The sequence below is a fragment of the Leuresthes tenuis genome, unplaced genomic scaffold (assembly GCF_036924035.1).
Source record: "Leuresthes tenuis unplaced genomic scaffold, fLeuTen1.0.hap1 SCAF_8, whole genome shotgun sequence".
In the NCBI taxonomy this organism is placed as follows: domain Eukaryota; kingdom Metazoa; phylum Chordata; class Actinopteri; order Atheriniformes; family Atherinopsidae; genus Leuresthes; species Leuresthes tenuis.
Window position 1 is genome coordinate 34,718,818 of NW_027325362.1, and position 18,468 is coordinate 34,737,285.

General features: G+C 39.6%; 1 protein-coding gene and 1 pseudogene across 3 annotated transcripts in view; one reads left to right on the forward strand and one right to left on the reverse strand.

Annotated features, from left to right (window-relative positions):
- The window catches only part of ltbp1 (latent transforming growth factor beta binding protein 1), a 174,550-nt gene that overhangs the window by 57,169 nt on the left and 98,913 nt on the right, over positions 1-18,468 (reverse strand). For 2 of the 3 annotated variants that reach the window (XM_072391565.1, XM_072391564.1), the window contains exons 10-11: positions 11,683-11,805; positions 1,519-1,686 (exon numbers count right to left, since the gene is read on the reverse strand). In XM_072391565.1, coding sequence (XP_072247666.1) covers positions 1,519-1,686; positions 11,683-11,805 — 291 coding nt within the window. The remainder of the gene's footprint in view (positions 1-1,518; positions 1,687-11,682; positions 11,806-18,468) is intronic. The other variant, XM_072391566.1, reaches the window with a different exon arrangement.
- On the forward strand, positions 14,034-15,003 carry LOC140313316 (general transcription factor II-I repeat domain-containing protein 2-like; annotated as a pseudogene).

Consider the following 18,468-nt stretch of genomic DNA (forward strand, 5'->3'; position numbering starts at 1 on the left):
GTCGCAAGATCCAGGGTGTGAGTGGTTGTGAAACTGCCAGGGGAGGAGACACAATGCTTCATGTAGGTGCTGGGAAGGTGATACCTGAGACCACCTCCTCTGTTCACAGATGTTTTTTCTCTTTCTGTCCAGAATGTGTACATTACTGTCCTCAGAGTGACCCTTTTCCTTGAAATGTAGGTGCCCTGCTGAGTCTGGTAGTGAATAGCTGGCTCTCCTATGTTGTGCCATAGGAGAGCCTATGGGCAACGCTTGTGGAGCTGTTGTCCTTATTCATCTTCTTAAAATGCATTAAATAAGGCAGCGTTCCAATCTAATATCAGGTATCGGTTAACAATGTATTCACTGGTCACTGGTGCTTGGCTTGTGCTGTGTGAACTCAAATATAATCTAGTTGGTTAGTGTGCTCAGCTGTTATGCATTTTGCTCCCTGATCCAGTGTCACCATTCATCTGAGTGTGTGTAGAGCTTGTGTTATCATTGGTCAGAAGGATTTGCATTTTCCCCTGAACAATAATTATTTTTTGTTTTAGGCAATTGTTTTTAAATTACACTGTAAGACTTAACCTTTATTTTGGAGCCAGCATAGTTTAAGACAAATGTTGCTGCTGGACAATTACATGAATTCTGATTTAAATTTTGGGGTTTTTTTGTTTTGCTTTTTTACCTGACAAGGTAATAAGGATTAGAGGACCAAGACCTGGAAGTCAAAGTTCATTAATGGTTAAAAGTACTTATGAATCTCAGAATCAATCAATGATAAGAATGCAATTATTTATCCTAATATAGCTTTATTGGTCGATAATATGCTTCAATAAACATCATGGAAAGACATAAGAGTCTTCTTATCTATAAACTGCAACTTACCATAAGGCCCTTACAATAATTTTATGTAATGTAATAATTGATGTAAAAGAGTAAAAGACAGCGTGGTGTGGGTCTGCTTTTCTCCTTACAGTGGAGAATGGATTCTAAAATAACCAAGGTGATTTTGTTGGGGAGTGCACTGCACAGACAGAGATATGCCAAGGAAATAAGTAAGTAAATAAATTAATAAATATTCAAATAAATGTTCTTGAACTACATTATTTGTTCTACTGGACCCAAAAAACAAAAAATATGTCTGTCTGTGCCTCTGACTGTGGGACTGGGATTACTCCTTATTTGCGACTGCTGACAGTTTAAGTTATTTTGTCGGAGTCTTGGGCAGCACCCCTGATTTTCTTTATTCTCAGTTCTTAACCTGCTAGATCATTTATACTCTGTTTTTGTTACTTGTTAAATTCAAGGATGAAACACATAAAGCTAGACTCCACAACTCAGCCTATGAGGCAGATCTCAGAGTCTGAGCTGTATCAGAAGCATTGAGGTCCGATAACTTACTGGCCTACAAAGTCAAACTAAACTGCAATATTTGTGAATTACTTGTGTCATGATGTTAGGTCTAAACAAGTGAGAGAAAAAGATATGTGGCAAAGCTGAGGCAGAATATATGCCTTGCGAGGCTTAGAGCCTTACCTGTTCCTGGAGGGGGGCATTTGTCACAACGAGGACCCCAGGCTTTGCCCACACTGCAGCAGCAGAGCTGTTTGCTCAGCTGGGCAGACACTGGGTGCAAACACTGCCTCCCAGAGCTGACCAAACGGAAACAAGCTCCCTTTTCCTCTTGGATGGCAGGTGTGTTGGCTGAAGTTGAGTGCAGGAGAAGAACAAAGAAGAGGAGGAGGGAGGCGCAGGAAGTGGTAAACCAAAGTGCAGGAGCCACATGGGGGAAAGAGAGGACAAAAAGTGGAGAAATAAAGAAGTTCCCTTCACCAGAGCAAACCTTCTGCCAAAAATATACATAAATAAATGTCAAAAAATAAGACCAAAGCACAAATAGTACAGAATCCACAAATTGTGGTTTCCTAATTTGAAACCACATTTGTTGTGAGGAAGAAAACAAAATGTGCACCTAAATTAAATGAAAGCTACACACACAACAGAAACACATTCAAACACAACAAAAGAAAAGCAACACGTTGAAGGAAAACAAGAAAAAAATCATCAACACTGTCATGCCACTGCTTCATGCACTCACAAAGTTAAGTGGTGGCTCAGATGAAGTCATGCAGGAGAGTTTGGCTTAGTTTATGCTTTACGTCTTATGGCATCATCAAAAATCTTCCCAAACCAAGGCGAACTGGAGACGGTTCATAAGGAACTCAGACAAAATAATTACTTTCTAGGAAAACCAATAACATTTCCCGTAAATTTTTCAATTACTGTTCCATGACTTGACCTATATTATCCGAACAAATGATCAGATTTCTTAGCATCGGTAATGATCATGGTAAAAGTTTTGCTGAAACTTGTTCTGATCATTTTCAGCTAAAAACTAGCTGCTTATGCAGTTCAAGAGCTCAACAGAGCAGACTCAAGTGCTGCCATCATACAAAAAGTTCAGCAACTGATAATGATGAAATGTTTTTGTTATAAACTAACATTTAAAAAAACTAGTCATGAACCAACTGATATTTTTTCCAAGGTTTTAGAACAGATTCCAGAAGAAGATTTAATTATGTATGTCTTTATACGTTATTTTAACATTGACTGAACTTTGAACCAAAACTTCCCTTAGCTTCAGAGTTATGCTACCATGCTAAGTACTATGCTAAGTAATGGTAAATTGACTGTGCTTGTATAGCGCTTTTCTAGTTAATTTGACCACTCAAAGCGCTTTCATACTACATGTTAAATTCACCCATTCAGTCATGCAGTCATACAGCACGCCACACAGTGCTTTTTCTTCTAATCATTCCCACACATTCATACACCAATGGACGCTACATGGGGTTCAGTGTCTTGCCCAAGGAGACTTCGAGATGTAGCCCCGAGAGGCCTGAAGTCGAACCTACGACCTTCCGATTGGCACCTCCTGAGCAACAGTCACCCCTAATAAGTCCACAGACTGTACATACACTATATTGCCAAAAGTGTTTGCTCATCTACCTTTACATGAATTTGAACTTAACTGACATTCCATTCTTAATTATTAATCCAATTCACTGAGCTCCTGAGAGAGACCCATTCTTTCACAAATGTTTGTAGAAGCAGTCTGCATGCCTAGGTGCTTGAATTTACACAACTGTGGCCATGGAAGTGGTTGGAACACCTGAATTCAATTACCGTAAATTCCGGACTATAAGCCACTACTTTTTTCCCCAGGCTTTTTCCGCAGCTTATAATACGGTGCGGCTAATATGTCTTCTTCTTCTTTTTTTTTATGCCGCCAAAAACATTTTGCCTCATAACATTAGACCAATAAAATTAATGAAATTAATTAATTAATCAAAAACACTTACACTGCTGGATTATTGTAAATCGGTCATTTGGACAACATGGAAAACAAACAAAGAAATGCATATGATGCAGCTTTTAAATTAAAGGCGATCTATCTGAGATGAGACTGTGAGAGAGACAACAAAGAGACTGAAGTGACTGACGAAGTTCTGAGGTTGCTCAATTCGGACACTGAAGAAGATGACTTTGATGGTTTTAGTGCGCAGGAGGAAGATGAAGAAGGCGATCAATGACTTTTCTTGATAGGCTACTGTCTTCTTTTTTTTTTACCAGCAGTGTTACAAGCACTGTTAGAAAAAAAAAATTAACACCACGTATTTCTGCGTTACCAATAGGTATCTAAGTTAAAACCATCGGTGTTACCGAACATCTTTCTGTGCAAATTACAATCTCATATTACAATGCGGACACCCGCGGCTCATAATCCGGTGCGGCCTATACAAGTACAAAAAGAATTTTCTTTTTAAAATTAGAGGATGCGGCTTATATTCAGGTGCGCTCTCTAGTCCGGAATTTACGGTATTTGGATGGGTGAGTGAATACTTTTGGCAATATAATGTATGTGATGTCTTTTTTTTTTTTTTACCAGCAGTGTTACAGGCACTGTTAGAAAAAAAATAATTTACGTATCTGTGCGTTACCAATAGGTATTTAAGTTAAAACCTTCAGTGTTACAGGCACTGTTCAATAAAAAAAAAAAGCAATTATGCCACGTACTTGCATTACCGAACATCTTTCTGTGCAAATTACAATCTCATATTACAATGCGGACACCCGCGGCTCATAATCCGGTGCAGCCTATACAAATTTACGAATTTACAAATTGATTTGTACAAATTTACGGTATTTGGATGGGTGAGTGAATACTTTTGGCTATATAATGTATGTGATGTCTTAGTGCATAAGAAGTCTGATAGCACTGACAGCATAATTTAGCAGATGGTGAAATACTACAATATTTTCCTCTGAAATGTAGTGAAATTGAAGGAGTTTTGCCACAGAAAAAGTATTTCTGTTTTTATAGCTTAGCACCTTACTTAATTGAAAGTGATTAGTTATTTTCAGTCTGACAATTTCTTTTCCCCAAATTTTCTAAATATCAACATTTTAAGATAGAGTTTTTTAAAAATACATTATTCCAGGGACTTGTGACAGCAGCCAGTTCTATGATATTGGGGTTCATCATTTCACTTCATACAACACTTCAACCACAAGCAGCCACTGCACCATACTGGAGTCTGGACTTCGTTAGCACCGTTAGCTTGTCTCTGTCTTCAATTTCCTTACAGCCTATACAGTAGTAGTAATTAAATATTAGTGTTAGAATGCCAAAATGGTAAAATTTTGATGTTATCCAAATATGTTCACATTACTAGCCACATTGTTTGACAAGTGTCTTGCATCTGAATTTCATGTGGAAAGTCAATAGCACACAAGTGCACTATATACCTCGTTCCATGAGCTGCTTGCGTATACAATAACAACAGAAAACATCAGAATTTTGGGCCCACTCTGGAGATTAGATTAAGGCACAAACAATTCCAACATGGAGGGTATTACAGAAAATATGTTGATGATATTGAGTTCTAGATGACGGCCAACATTTGTCAAGATATCTAGGAAAAGATTGAGAAGAACAAGAAAAAGTAGCTTTTGCTTTTTCAGTGGTCGTTACTAGCTGAACTGTGCTGCAGGGTTATGAATATGTTCAGTGCATGCTTATAAGCAAAAAACCCAATGGAATCCAATATGAACATCCTCATTCACATCAAATACCCATGTATCAGATATACTGTACATCTCGTCAAGACCACATACTGAAGTGACAGAAGTTGGTTTAGAAAAGTGGATTTGAATATCAGATTTCTGGGTCCACGCAGCCCTGTATATCAATGGAAAAATGCACTTTAGTCACTTCATACCTGGCAATTTGAAAGTAGATTTTGTTTACCATTACAGTTTAATATGTTAAAGAATCACTAAGTAGGACTTACTGGCACGCAGAGGTAAAGTTACCGATTGCAGCTCCAACGAAAAATTAAAGTGGGATAAAATAAACTACACAACTTCTCTGTGGGCAACTGTAGAAACATGGCAGTGCAACAAGCTGGATTTGTAGAGAAGACATAATGTTAAGATAATAAAAATGCAACAATGCTTGTTTGCAAGTGATTATTTACTGATGTAAACATACCTAATAATATTATATTTAATTTCTGCTCATAGAGGACTTTTAATGAGGAAGTGATCTCGGTGGACATCATGTTTAGCTGCAGCGCGATCTTCATCTTTGTATCTAATCTATCTAATGTGTGCAATGCTTTGACAAAAAAGGCTTTATACATTAGTAGTAGGTTAGTACATGTCTAACCCAGTGTTGGCCATTATTGCTGGTAGATGACATAAATCCCATGTATCATTTTATAGTTATCATTTTATATAATTTCTATATCTATATAATTAATTTTATATGTGCAGTTTTTTTAAGATTAAGATTTAAGATTTATTTAAAGATTTTTCTATTACTATGTCATTTCCCAAGCTCTTTTCTTTATCTGTGTGCTTTACTACCAAAAATATGGTCAGATAGCAAAGAATAGTAAATTGAAAATATTCTTAAAATACTCCTAAGGGAAGTCAGCTTCCCTCAGCATGTTTATTGGATACATGTCAGCTCTGAAGTAGCCTCCTGGTACAAATAATTGAAAGATTTTTCTATGAAGGTTTCATCAATTTCAGAGTTGTGATGGCACTATCCCAGGAGCCTATCCCAGGGTAAGAGGCAGGGTACACCCTGGACAGGTTGCCATCTAACACGGGGTGATAACTACAATAAATCTTGCAAAAGTCTTTGAAGGATGCTCATGCTGCTTGCTTCAGTGTGTGCTTTCCCAGCTTGGAAATACATAAATGTTGAGTGCAAAGTTGGCCTGTGCGGTAACTGTATTGACATAATTTTTTGTTGCAAGGATGTCCACAGTATTTCCCAAAAAGTAGAACATCACCTTTTTAATCCCTGTGATCTTACTTGAGGTTCCCCTATACATAAGAGCAGTCCACTATTAAAACTGAGAGGCATGTGGTCACAATCATTTATATAATTTCTACATATGTTCCAAGGCATTTGCTATGTCAGATCAAATGAGGTGAAACTCAAAAGAAGAAAGAAACTTTGTCAGCGTTAGCTAAAGGTACAAAAAAGCTTCAACATTTAAAGTTCCCAGGAGAAAAATAAACTCCATTATTTTGAAATGGAAGATGTCTGAAACATCTGCAGAAATGGGACAACCTGCCAGCAGGAAAACTATCCCTGCTGCCCTCTGCCTGTCTGGTCTCTATGCCTTAGTGAGCGAATAGAGCCACTACTGAGTAAAGCCCACCTACCTTGCCAAAGTGCTCAAAAGAAAATTGACAGGACTCTGGAAACTGAGGATCGATGCAACCAATTAATCATGTTCAAGATTGCTCTCTTTATTACTTCCTTCAACAATCCTATTTCCAAAACTATTGGGACACTCAAAAATCAAAAAGAAAAAAGAAAATCTTCCATAAAATCCTTCCTTCCTTTAAAAAAGGCATAAGGGAAAGATTAGAAAAATTGTGCAAGATTTCACAACTAATTATGGCAACATCTCTTTAAAATGACTGGTATAAAATAATATACCAGATAGGATAAGTTAAAAAGATTTAAGAGCAAAATTTCTTTATGTCAAATTTGAAAAAAGTAACAATTTTGACATTTTACATTACATAGAATCATTAAATGGTTTAGAGAATCCAGGAAAAAAAATCTCAATGCAAGGGAGAAGGATGAAACCCCATACTGAATAATTGTGATGTTCTGTTTTTAATGCAAAACAGCATTCAAAGCAATCAAACATGCCTCTACATGCAGAGGGAGCTGACAGCAGTCCTCATAATGACCACCGAGCTGTAACATCATTGAGAAGCAGAGGGAGTATATCAATGCTTTCTTCATAGCAACAGGAGATTTGAATCAGGCAAGGCTCACATCTGTTCTGCATAAATTCTATCGGCATGTGAATATTGCAACCAGGTGTTGACAGAACACCAAACCTGGTGTACACAAATATCAAAGATTCATATAACGCAGCCCCCCTCCCCACATTGATAACTTTGACTGCCTGACTATTGTGCCTACACCACAAAAAATATCCACGCTAAACAGGACAGACCAATGCGCAGCAAAGTCAGAATGTGACTACAGGAATCCGCTGCAACACTGCAAGTTTGTGTTAAAATCAACATAAGTCAGCAATAGGTGATAACAACATAGGTGACAGCACTGGTGAAAGTTACCAATGATCTCCTCTTAGCCTCTGATAGCAGACTTGTGTCTGTGCTTGTCCTGTTGGATCTCAGTGCTGCATTTGATACGATCGATCACAGCATTCTGTTACAGAGACTTGAACATGTTATTGGGATTAAAGGAACTGCATTAGGCTGATTTAAGTCATATTTATCTGATAGATTCCAGTTTGTTCTTGTAAATGAAGAATCTTCCACACACATTGGAGTAAGTCATGGAGTTCCTCAGGGTTCTGTGCTTGGACCAATTCTTTTTACTTTATACATGCTTCCATTAGGTAACATTATTAGACAGCATGGCATAAATTTCCATTGTTATGCTGATGATACTCAGCTGTACTTATCTATGAAACCAGATGAAACCAATAGGTTGGTCAGACTACAAGCATGTCTTAAAGACATAAAGACCTGGATGACTCAGAATTGTCTGCTTTTAAATTCAGACAAAACTGAAGTTGTTCTATTTGGACCTGAGCGCTTCAGGGAGAAATTGTCTAGTTATGTAGTTACTCTAGATGGTATTTCCTTGGCTTCTAGTTCTACAGTGAGGAACCTTGGAGTTATTTTTGACCAGAATTTATCTGTAATTCCTTATTATTGGGCTGTCCCACATATTCTCTGAAAAGCCTCCAGCTGATCCAAAATGCTGCAGCCAGAGTTCTGATGAGAACTAACAGGAGAGATCATGTTTCTCCAGTTTTAGCTTCTCTTCATTGGCTCCCTGTTAAATTCAGAATAGAATTTAAGATTCTTCTCCTCACATATAAAGCTCTTAATGACCGAGCTCCATCATATCTTAAAGATCTCATTGTAAGATATTTTCCTAACAGAGCACTTCACTCCCAAACTGCAGGTTTACTTGTTGTTCCCAGAGTTTCTAAAAGTAGAATGGGAGGCAGAGCCTTCAGTTATCAGGCCCCTCTCTTGTGGAATAAGCTGTAATAAGTTGGACTGAAGACAAGTTTTGGTGCAATCTGTTGGTTTCCTTAGCTAGGATATTGGTTTTTCAATTGGCTCTATATGAATGAATTGGATTATGATTACAATGAATTGAATTCCAATTGGCTTGAATTGGACTATATTATTCAAGTGCCTTGAGATGACAATTGTTGTAATTTGGCGCTATATAAATAAAATTGAATTGAATTTAACATAACTGACCTACAGGAATATACAGAAACTGTCATCAACTACTTTGACATATGTATATATGATGTGACTGTGGTCAGAATAATCACAAAGGGGGCCAATCAGAAACTGTGGTTAAATGGCGAAGTCTGTTCACTGCCGAGAACCAGAAATGTGTCATTTAAGTCTGGGGAAAATGCAACACAAAGAATTGCAAGGACAAATCTCCAAGGGGATCAGGGAAGTGTGTGTATGCACAAAAACTAAGCAGCCAAGATTCACATTGCTTGTGGCAACAAGTCCACACCTACACCAACTGCAAGTCAAAATCTCACTCCGCTGGCAGTAGTGCCCAACCGTCTCAGCAGTGCCACCACAGTTCCTGTCCCAAAAGACAGCAAACCCAGCATTGCTTGAACAACATTTGCCCTGTGGCTCTCACACCCATATTACTGAAATGCTTTGAACAACTTGTATTTCCCTGCAAACCTGGACCCATTACAGTTTGCTCACAAAACCAACTTGACCACAAAGGATGAAATCTCCACCACACTCCACCTAATGCTTACACCATAGAGCAGATTTCACAACCTCACCCTGAATGTTGAAATGTTGAGGGAGGTGGGGATTACTTTCAGGGGTGTTGGAAAACATCATTACACGCTGCTGCAAACCTTCAGTAAAGAGGGTCAGAAGTGTTCAATTATTGGGAGTGATGGGAGCTGATGACCTGACCTGAATGACCAACGGTGAGCAGCAGTTCCTCTCCAGAGACTCAGAAAAGCAGGTCTCCCCCACAGTTCACCTAACCACCTTCTGCAGGGGCCTCACTGAAAGCATTTTAACATACAACTTTATTTCTGAGTGTCAAAACAGGATAATGAAAACGCACAGCAGCATCATTGGCACACCCTTCCCTCCCATGATGGAAATTTACCAGAAGTGCTACACATTTCCATAAAGCAACACGAACAAAAGTTTTGAACCTTAAAACTCTTTGCTTCTGACTCGTTTTGAAGTACATCGACCTTTGATGTGCACATTACCTTCAAGTACCACAGGTACCTTTCGGGGTACCCCGGACTGTGGGAAGCCTTTTCTAGGCCTAGTGGACTATTTTTGGCAATTTATTCAAAACTTGTGGTACTATCACATTTCAGAAGTTTGGTTTCCTGGCTGGCATGACACTGTTTTGCTTTATGGTACAACAGCATGCAACAGCAACTAGATAACAAAACATTTTGATGATAAATTCAATTAAAAAAAACTGTAGCATAGGGTGCTATGCAATGTCCCCCTCTCTGAGGTGAAAACATTCATACATTGTGACTACAGTTTCTATTAGTTTACACAGAAAGTTAGTGGTTTTGTTAGGATACTATGAGAGTAACAAGCACTTTGAGGGTTATTTATGGGAGGCATGTTTTTATTAGAAAGCACACATGAGGACTGCCACAGATTCAAGCCGATGTGAATAGCCTTATTAATGACCTGGTTTGGGCAAACCATTGAGTTGGGTCCGAGAGGGGTGGGAGTGAATGTATACTTTGATCAATTGGAATTTTTGTTTAGATTATTTTTTATGCATCTAATTTAGTTTGTCAAATGTATGTTGAATATATATTTTTCTAGAATTAATCTGTAAATATTTGTCCTCTTGTAAAGAGAGTGTAAGGGACCTTATTCCTTGGCTACATAAGCTGTGTACAGTGGTCATGTGGGAGTGACAGAGAGGAGGGTCAAGCTGGGTTGGGATGTTGTTTAAAATGGTTGTCCCTGACAGAACTTGTTGTCATCTACCCTGTCTTGTAAATAATCTGTGATAATCCCATGTAAATAATATCAGAGCTCTGAAAATTGGCTGTTGGCTTTTCTTGCATTCACTATCATTATGCTGCGCCCTTTAAGACTGATGGTTTTTTGTTGGGTGACAAATACAGTGAATCTAAATTTGAAACTCTGCATGGACATATACACACAATGCATTTAAAGAAATGCATTGTTGTATATGGAATGTGGAAATATTTACGTGCTCTAACAAACCTAAATTTAAAATACTTAAAAAAATTATGGACACTGTGTTTTACAGGCTAAAAATGAAAGGGACTGCCTATCTTGTTATCAATATGAATGTAAAAATGTAACATCTGTGATGGTAAAAGAGTGCTGTAGTGCAATATGGTGTGAAAAAAACATGCAGTGAGGGGACCATTAATGCTGCTGCCATCTCGACAGCAACTTTTTAAGGAGAGCGTTTCTCATCTCAGCAAGACAATACCAAACATGACCTTCTGCATGTATTCCAGCAAGACTCTTCGGTAAAATATTCCAGGTGTTAAAATGGTCTGCCTATGGTCCAGACCTGTTTGTCATTAAAAAGGATTTGCAGCATCGTAAAATGAAAAATGCAACACAGAGGCACTGAGCAGTTGAATTCAAATATCAAGTAAGAACAGGAAAATATTTAGCATTCAAACAGAAATTAGTCTTCTAAATTTCAAAGATATGAAAGACATGAACCACGTTGGTTTGGCCATGTTTCCTTATAGTTAATACACGTGGGATCCTGATTATACAATAAATGCCATGCTTTAATCCATGCATTGTATTCATGTATGCAAAACAACACATTTTTCAAACACACATTTTAGCCCTATGCAAGGTGGATTAAGCATACATTTCACAATATCTTCCATCAGAGGGTGATGAGAAATATCTTACTCATGGAGGACTGAAATAAGCAAAACTCCACAACAGAGACCAGATTGCAAAATCAATGTAGCACTTCTTGTTTAATCTGCTACCTTGCTGTTGGATGCTCTGAGTGTGAATGAAAGAAAGCGTGACTGTGGAACAATGAGAGCTCATGCCTGCAGGACTTACATATGCATGTGGTGAGCGTGGGGTCAGGGACATAGCCAGGTTTACACATACACCTGTAGCTGCCCACAGTGTTCACACAGTTTCCATTAGGACATACATCCTGCAGCTGGCACTCATCCAAATCTGTGAATCAGGAAAAAAGGGAAAACAATTATTTTCAGAGGATGTCTTCACAATGCGTACACAGAGATTTTGCCACTTAGAGCTGTGAAGGAGGAGATGTCACTTGTTCTGGAAATGCCTCCAAGTAGGACGGGGTGGATTAAATGCTAAGTGGCTCATTCCGTTTTCTAAAACTGATCTGCTATGAACAATGCTGTAAAGACAGAGCTGAAAAGAAGTTGTTATACATTATCGTTGTTTAATTATAACTAAAGTATGGAAGTAAATCTGTGTCATCGGATTTTGAAAGAAAAAAGTGATTGAATTTCTAGCACTGAATATTTATGCATTGAAATTATGTATCTGAATGTTTTTCAACGTTAAAATATTCAACCGCAAAAAATTAAACGTTGAAATATTCAACTGCAAAATATTCAACCGCAAATAATTCATGTCCAATACAAATGTCTGTTAATGTACAAATGTCAGCTGTGTATTACTTAATCTTACAGAGACAAACCACACTGATGGCATAAAGAAGAGTTAAAACACTCACCGAAGCCCCATTATTATTGGACATGGCTAAAATATGGTCACCATGTCAAGCCGAAGTTGTATTGGGGTGACTCGTGCTCGCTCCTTTTGCTTGACGTACACTCCCGATCTTGAATATAGAATTGATTGCTCTTCCTTGGGTTCTCGGATGTTGAGGTTGAATTTTTTGGGGTTGAATTATTTGCAGTTGAATATTTCAACGTTGAATTTTTCGAGGTTTAATTTTTTGTGGTTGAATTGTTTGAGGTTGAATTTTTTACAGTTGAATATTTTAACGTTGAATTTTTTGCGGTTGAATTTTTCGAGGTTGAATTTTTTGTGGTTGAATTGTTTGAGGTTGAATTTTTTACAGTTGAATATTTTAACGTTGAAATTTCAATGCATAAATATTCAGTGCTAGAAATTCAATCACTTTTTTCTTTCAAAATCCAACACAGATTTACTTCCATATAAAGCGTGTCACGGAAATCTGAGTAAGACATCAGCATATTTTACCAAAGTGTGAAAAAAAGAGGCTTATGCAGAGAAAGGCTATGTGGCATGGAACAATAAAATATTACATTCAATTCAGTTAAATTAAAATAGATACATACTTTATTTATTCCAAAGGGAAATTAAAATACTGCAGTATTTTTTTCCATGAATCATTATAATGTGTCATTGTGTACTGTTATTTCTGCTGTCAGGAATGACCTCTTGAATAGTTGTGTGGTGCAGAGGAGCTGAAGAAGCCTTTGACTGAACACCCACCATTGTTTTAACACTATGTCAATTAGAGGCTGGGCAGTATTGACCATGTTCATCAACTTATGCAGCATACTTCTTTGTACAATCAGCTCCTGGGGCTCCAAGGCAGTCCCCAGCACAGAACCAGTCTTCTGTATCAGTTTGTTCAGTTTCTTTGAGTCACTAGCTCTGATGCTTCTGCCACAACAGATGCTGCACAGCAGACTGTACTTTCCAACACAGACCTATAGAAGATATGCAACATCTTGGTACAGACATAGACATTTTCCCAAAGACCTATGCCTCCTTAAGAAGTACAGTCCGTTCTGTCTTTTCTTGAAGACAGCCTTAGTGTTGCAATTCCAGTCTAGTCTGTTGTCCATGTAAACCAGACATGGGCAAACTAAGGCCCCCGGGCCATATACGGCCCGTTAGGCTTTTTAATCCGGCCCGCCGAACTTGTCCAAATTATAGTAAAAACCCATGGATGTGTAAAAACCTCATGCATTTCCCTTTCCCTGCAATACCCTTGTTTCCCCGATAGATTTGTTGGAGTGTAACTTTCCAGCTGCCATTTCCCCCCTTCGGTAAAAATGAGCGGACCAAAGAAAAGAAAAGTGGACGCTGAGTGCCGAGTGTTTAAAAAGGAGTGGACAACAAAATATTTTTTCACTGAAGTCCGATCAACGGCTGTATGTCTGATATGCCAAGAAACGGTTGCAGTTTTCAAAGAGTACAATATCAGCCGTCACTTTGCCACAAAGCATGCTAACTACGCTAGCAAGCAGTCAACACAAGAACGGGCGGCTACTGCTCAGAGGTTGGCAGCTAATTTACAGACTCAGCAGAATTTCTTTCACCGACAAACTGCGATTCAAGAGTCAAGTACCAAAGCAAGTTTTTTGCTGGCATTCAAGTTAGCAAAGGCTACCAAGCCTTTTTCCGAAGGCGAATTTTTGAAAGAATGCATGGTAGAGACAGCAGATCTCTTATGTCCGGAAAGCAAAGGCAAGTTTGAAAAAATCAGCTTATCACGCAGGACAGTGACTCGCCGTGTGGAACTGATTGACGAAGATATAGTCAGCGAGTTAAACAAAAAGGCAGAGTCCTTTAATTTAGATTCACTAGCACTGGATGAAAGCAATGACATGAAAGACACTGCTCAGCTCCTAATTTTTATCCGAGGGATAAATGACAGTTTTGAGATAACGGAGGAGCTTTTGAGTATGGAGTCGCTGAAGGGGAAAACGCGAGGTGAGGACTTCTATGAACAGGTGTCTGCTGTCATCGAGAGAATGAAGCTGCCTTGGAGTAAACTTGCCAGTGTCACCACGGATGGATCGCCAAATTTAACTGGAAAAAACATCGGGCTGCTGAAAAGAATCCAAGATAAAGTGAAAGAAGAAAACCCTGACCAGGACGTTATTTATCTTCACTGCATCATTCATCAAGAATCTCTGTGTAAGTCTGTATTGCAGCTTAATCATGTTGTAGATCCAGTTGTAGAACTTGTTAACTTCATACGGGCAAGGGGACTTAATCACGTCAGTTCATTACGTTCCTAGAGGAAACCGATGCGGATCACCAGGACTTACTTTACCACTCTCTGTCCGCTGGTTAAGTTTGGGGAAAGTGTGTCAACGAGTGTGGGAGCTCAAACAGGAGATTCGTTCGTTTTTGGAGCTAATGGGGAAATCCGACGAATTCCCTGAACTGAGCGATGAGGACTGGCTTTGTGACTTTGTGTTTGCTGTGGACATATTGTCACACATGAATGAGCTGAACGTTAAGCTGCAGGGGAAAGATCACTTTGTGCACGACATGTACACAAATGTGAGAGCCTTCAAATCCAAGCTGATTTTATTCTCCAGGCAAATGTCAAACAAATCTTTCGCTCATTTTCCCACACTGGCCATGCAGAAGGCCACCGAAACGTGAAGAAATACTGCAAATCACTGGACGACATGCACAGAGAATTCTGCCGTCGGTTCACTGATTTTGAAAAAATTGACAAATCACTTCAGCTGGTCCCCTGTCTCCTGTCACAAGACCCTGAAACAGCACCGCATGAGCTGCAATTGGAGCTGATCGATCTTCAGTCTGACTTCGCCTCAAAAGAGAAGTTCAAATCTCTTAAACTGAATGACTTTTACGCTTCACTTAACGAAGCCACGTTTCCAAACCTCTGGAGGACGCCACAGAAGATGCTGGCGTTGTTTGGCTCGACCTACGTGTGTGAGCAGACTTTCAGCGTCATGAACATCCACAAAGCCCGTCACAGATCCCGGTTAACTGACCAACACCTCAGATCCATTTTGAGAATCGCCACAACAAAACTAACTCCAGACTTTGATGCACTGGCAAAAAAGGGAGAACAACAAAACTGTTCCCACTGAAATGTGAGTTTCTCTACCGTGTTTTGAAAAAAATAGCAACTTGCGCATTTACGCACAGCAGCTGTACAGTAGCTTAATTAACACGCCGCACATCGCTCTCAATTTAAAGACCCCTTTCTTTCGATGGGTAATAATATGTTCTGAATGTTGAAAGTGATTCCATTGATTTTTTTTCCCACTAAATGTTGATTTCTTTAAATCTGCACCTTCTTGTGTCTGTTTTTCACACATTTCAATCCCCAGGTTTGATAAATTACATTGTGTGTCCAAATGCTCCTGGCCCGGCCCCTCTGTCAGATTTTAGAACCCATTCTGGCCCGCAAGTCAAAAAGTTTGCCCACTCCTGATGTAAACTCTCAGGTATCTGTAGTCCTCAGCCACCTCAACCTCTTCTCCAAGGATGGAAACAGTATTTGGCTTGTTCCTGGTCCTCCTAAAATCCACAATCACCTCTTTGTTAATGTTCAAGATGAGATTATTGTTCTCACACCATGCCACAAAGTTATTGACCAGCTCCCTGTACTCATCCTCTTATCCATCACTGATACACCCAGCAACAGCAGAGTCATCTGAGTCTTTCTGGAGATGACAGGACCCTGAGGTACTGAAAGTCTGAGGTGTACAGAGTGAAGAGAAACGGTGAGAGTACAGTCCCCTGTGGTGCTCCTGTGCTGCTGACCACCTTGTCAGTCACACAACCCTTCGGTGTCACAAAATGGTCTGTTTGTCAGTTAATCAGTAATTCAGCCACTTTTAGAAGCATCCACCTGTGTTTTAGAAATAGAAATAGAAAAATACTATACTCGTCCCCAGTGGTGGAAATTAAAAAAAAATGTTTTCTGGAGTTTCTTAACAGTATAAACAGCACAGGCCGAATTGTATTGTGCTTCCTGTTTGTCCAGAGTGGACTCACTGAAGGAGGTACATGATGGCATCTTCAACATTATGATAAGCAAACTTAGTGTGTCCTGGAAGGTATTTACTTGCCTATTTAGGGGAGCCAATAACACTCTCTCCTGTACTTTCACGATGTAGGATTTTAGCAATCTGACATTCCTCTTTAGCATTGAGAAAAGACCTGGCCTGAACATCCTCCACTTGTACTTCCGTCTTGCTACTGCCGGACATCCATGAAATTTCCTCTTCAAATTGTCAAGGATTTTGGGTCTTTTTTCCAGCTTTAGTTGAGACCTGAAAAGCTCAATCAGCCAAGTGGAAATTAGGATTGTTGTGTGAATGACATGAAAAACCCTGAGGGCATAAATCTCACAGAAATGTGTCTCATAGGGAGTATATTACAAGATACACTATATTGCCAAAAGTATTTGCTCAGATGACTTTACACCAGAGGTTGTGCTAGCTAGACTTTTTCTTTATCCGTCATTTTGACTGACGGCATCATAAAAATCTCATCATGATCTATTTTCAGTCCGAACAAGCTGAACAGAGAATCCACACCGTGCCATCACACATCAGATGTATAGCCTACATGTAACTTTTTCTCCGCAGTGACAAAACCACTGACTGTGACCCCAGTAGCTACATGTGAACAACGAAATTAAACAATTGCATTTAAAATATGAACAGTTCACCTGAACTGTGGCCTGAACACACAGTCTCACACCTTCCTCCTGGTCTGCATGGACTTGAATTACGTAATCAAATGTCTCCAGTGGAATTGCTGCAGAGGCTATTGTCATGAGGTTTTGGACTTTTTCCTCGGACAGACGATTGCTCATGGCTGTTTTGATGTTGTTCTGGAGGCTGAATCAGCGATCTGCTGCCACACCGGAGACTGGAATTACAAGCATCACTTCAGCCAAAGTTTTGAAATTAGGGAACATTTCTCCAAATGAAGTGATCAGAAGTCGGCAAGACTCTCTGAACGAGAAGTTATCCCGCAAGCACTCGCTTCAGCGGGAGGAAATCCCGCAGCATGTGCTCCAGTGGTTCAGCCGCACCAGTCACAGACGCACTCCAAAGCCTCCTGTCCATAGCGCTTCAACGCGTTGTCAGCACCCAGATAGCAAGACGCATTGAGTACGGTGTCCAGGTCAGAGAGTAAAGTAAAGTACAGTAAAGTAAAGTAAAGAGTAAAGTTTACACGCATATGACCTTAAGTCAAATCAAACTTTATTTATATGGCACCTTTCATATTTAAAAAAGCAACACAAAGTGCCTCACAGAGGCTAAAAACAACAATGAAAAAACAACCCAACCCTCCCAACCCCATAAATACCCAGAGAGACACCGAGACATACAGACACACTCACGCACACACACGCAAACACACACTCACAGACGCATGCACGCACATGCAAACACACACACAAACGCACGTACACATGCACACACAAGCTCAGACCCACTGCGCCTATCAGACAGAGACGTGGCCGGGCACCCAGACCTAAGGCAACAAAAAAAATAACCCTTGGGGGTCGACCACACTGTGAGGGCTCCTGGGCCACGACCACAGGGAGCAACATTACAGAGACAGCCCCGACCCGGGCAAACAAGAGGCCTCACACCAAGGTGCAGAGTCCTCCATTCACCCGGGCCAGAGCAGTCCACAGGACAGCACCCCTGTCAGTGTATCAAAAGCAGCTCCCAGCGTGGTAGGCCCCCATGAGGAAACACTGGAGCTAAAAACTGAAAGACTAAAACAGTAAAATAAGATAAAAAGGTGTAAAATGAACAAACTAGATAAAATGCTTTTCAGCTTGTGTAGTTAAAACATGGAGTTAAAACATATACCGTATTTTCCGCACTATAAGGCTCACCTGATTATAGAGCGCACCCTCAATTATGGGGTCCATTTCTGAACTTAACTCATACATAAGGCGTACCTGATTATAAGGCGTATGTATTACCAAATGTTCTCTGATTGGTTTATCGCTGCCAGCACACATAGTGTATGTATGTATGAAATGGTCTGACGGTCAAGGACAACATTGTCGGTGGTTTATGAACTTATAAACTTATAAACTGCACATCGGTCTGCATCATC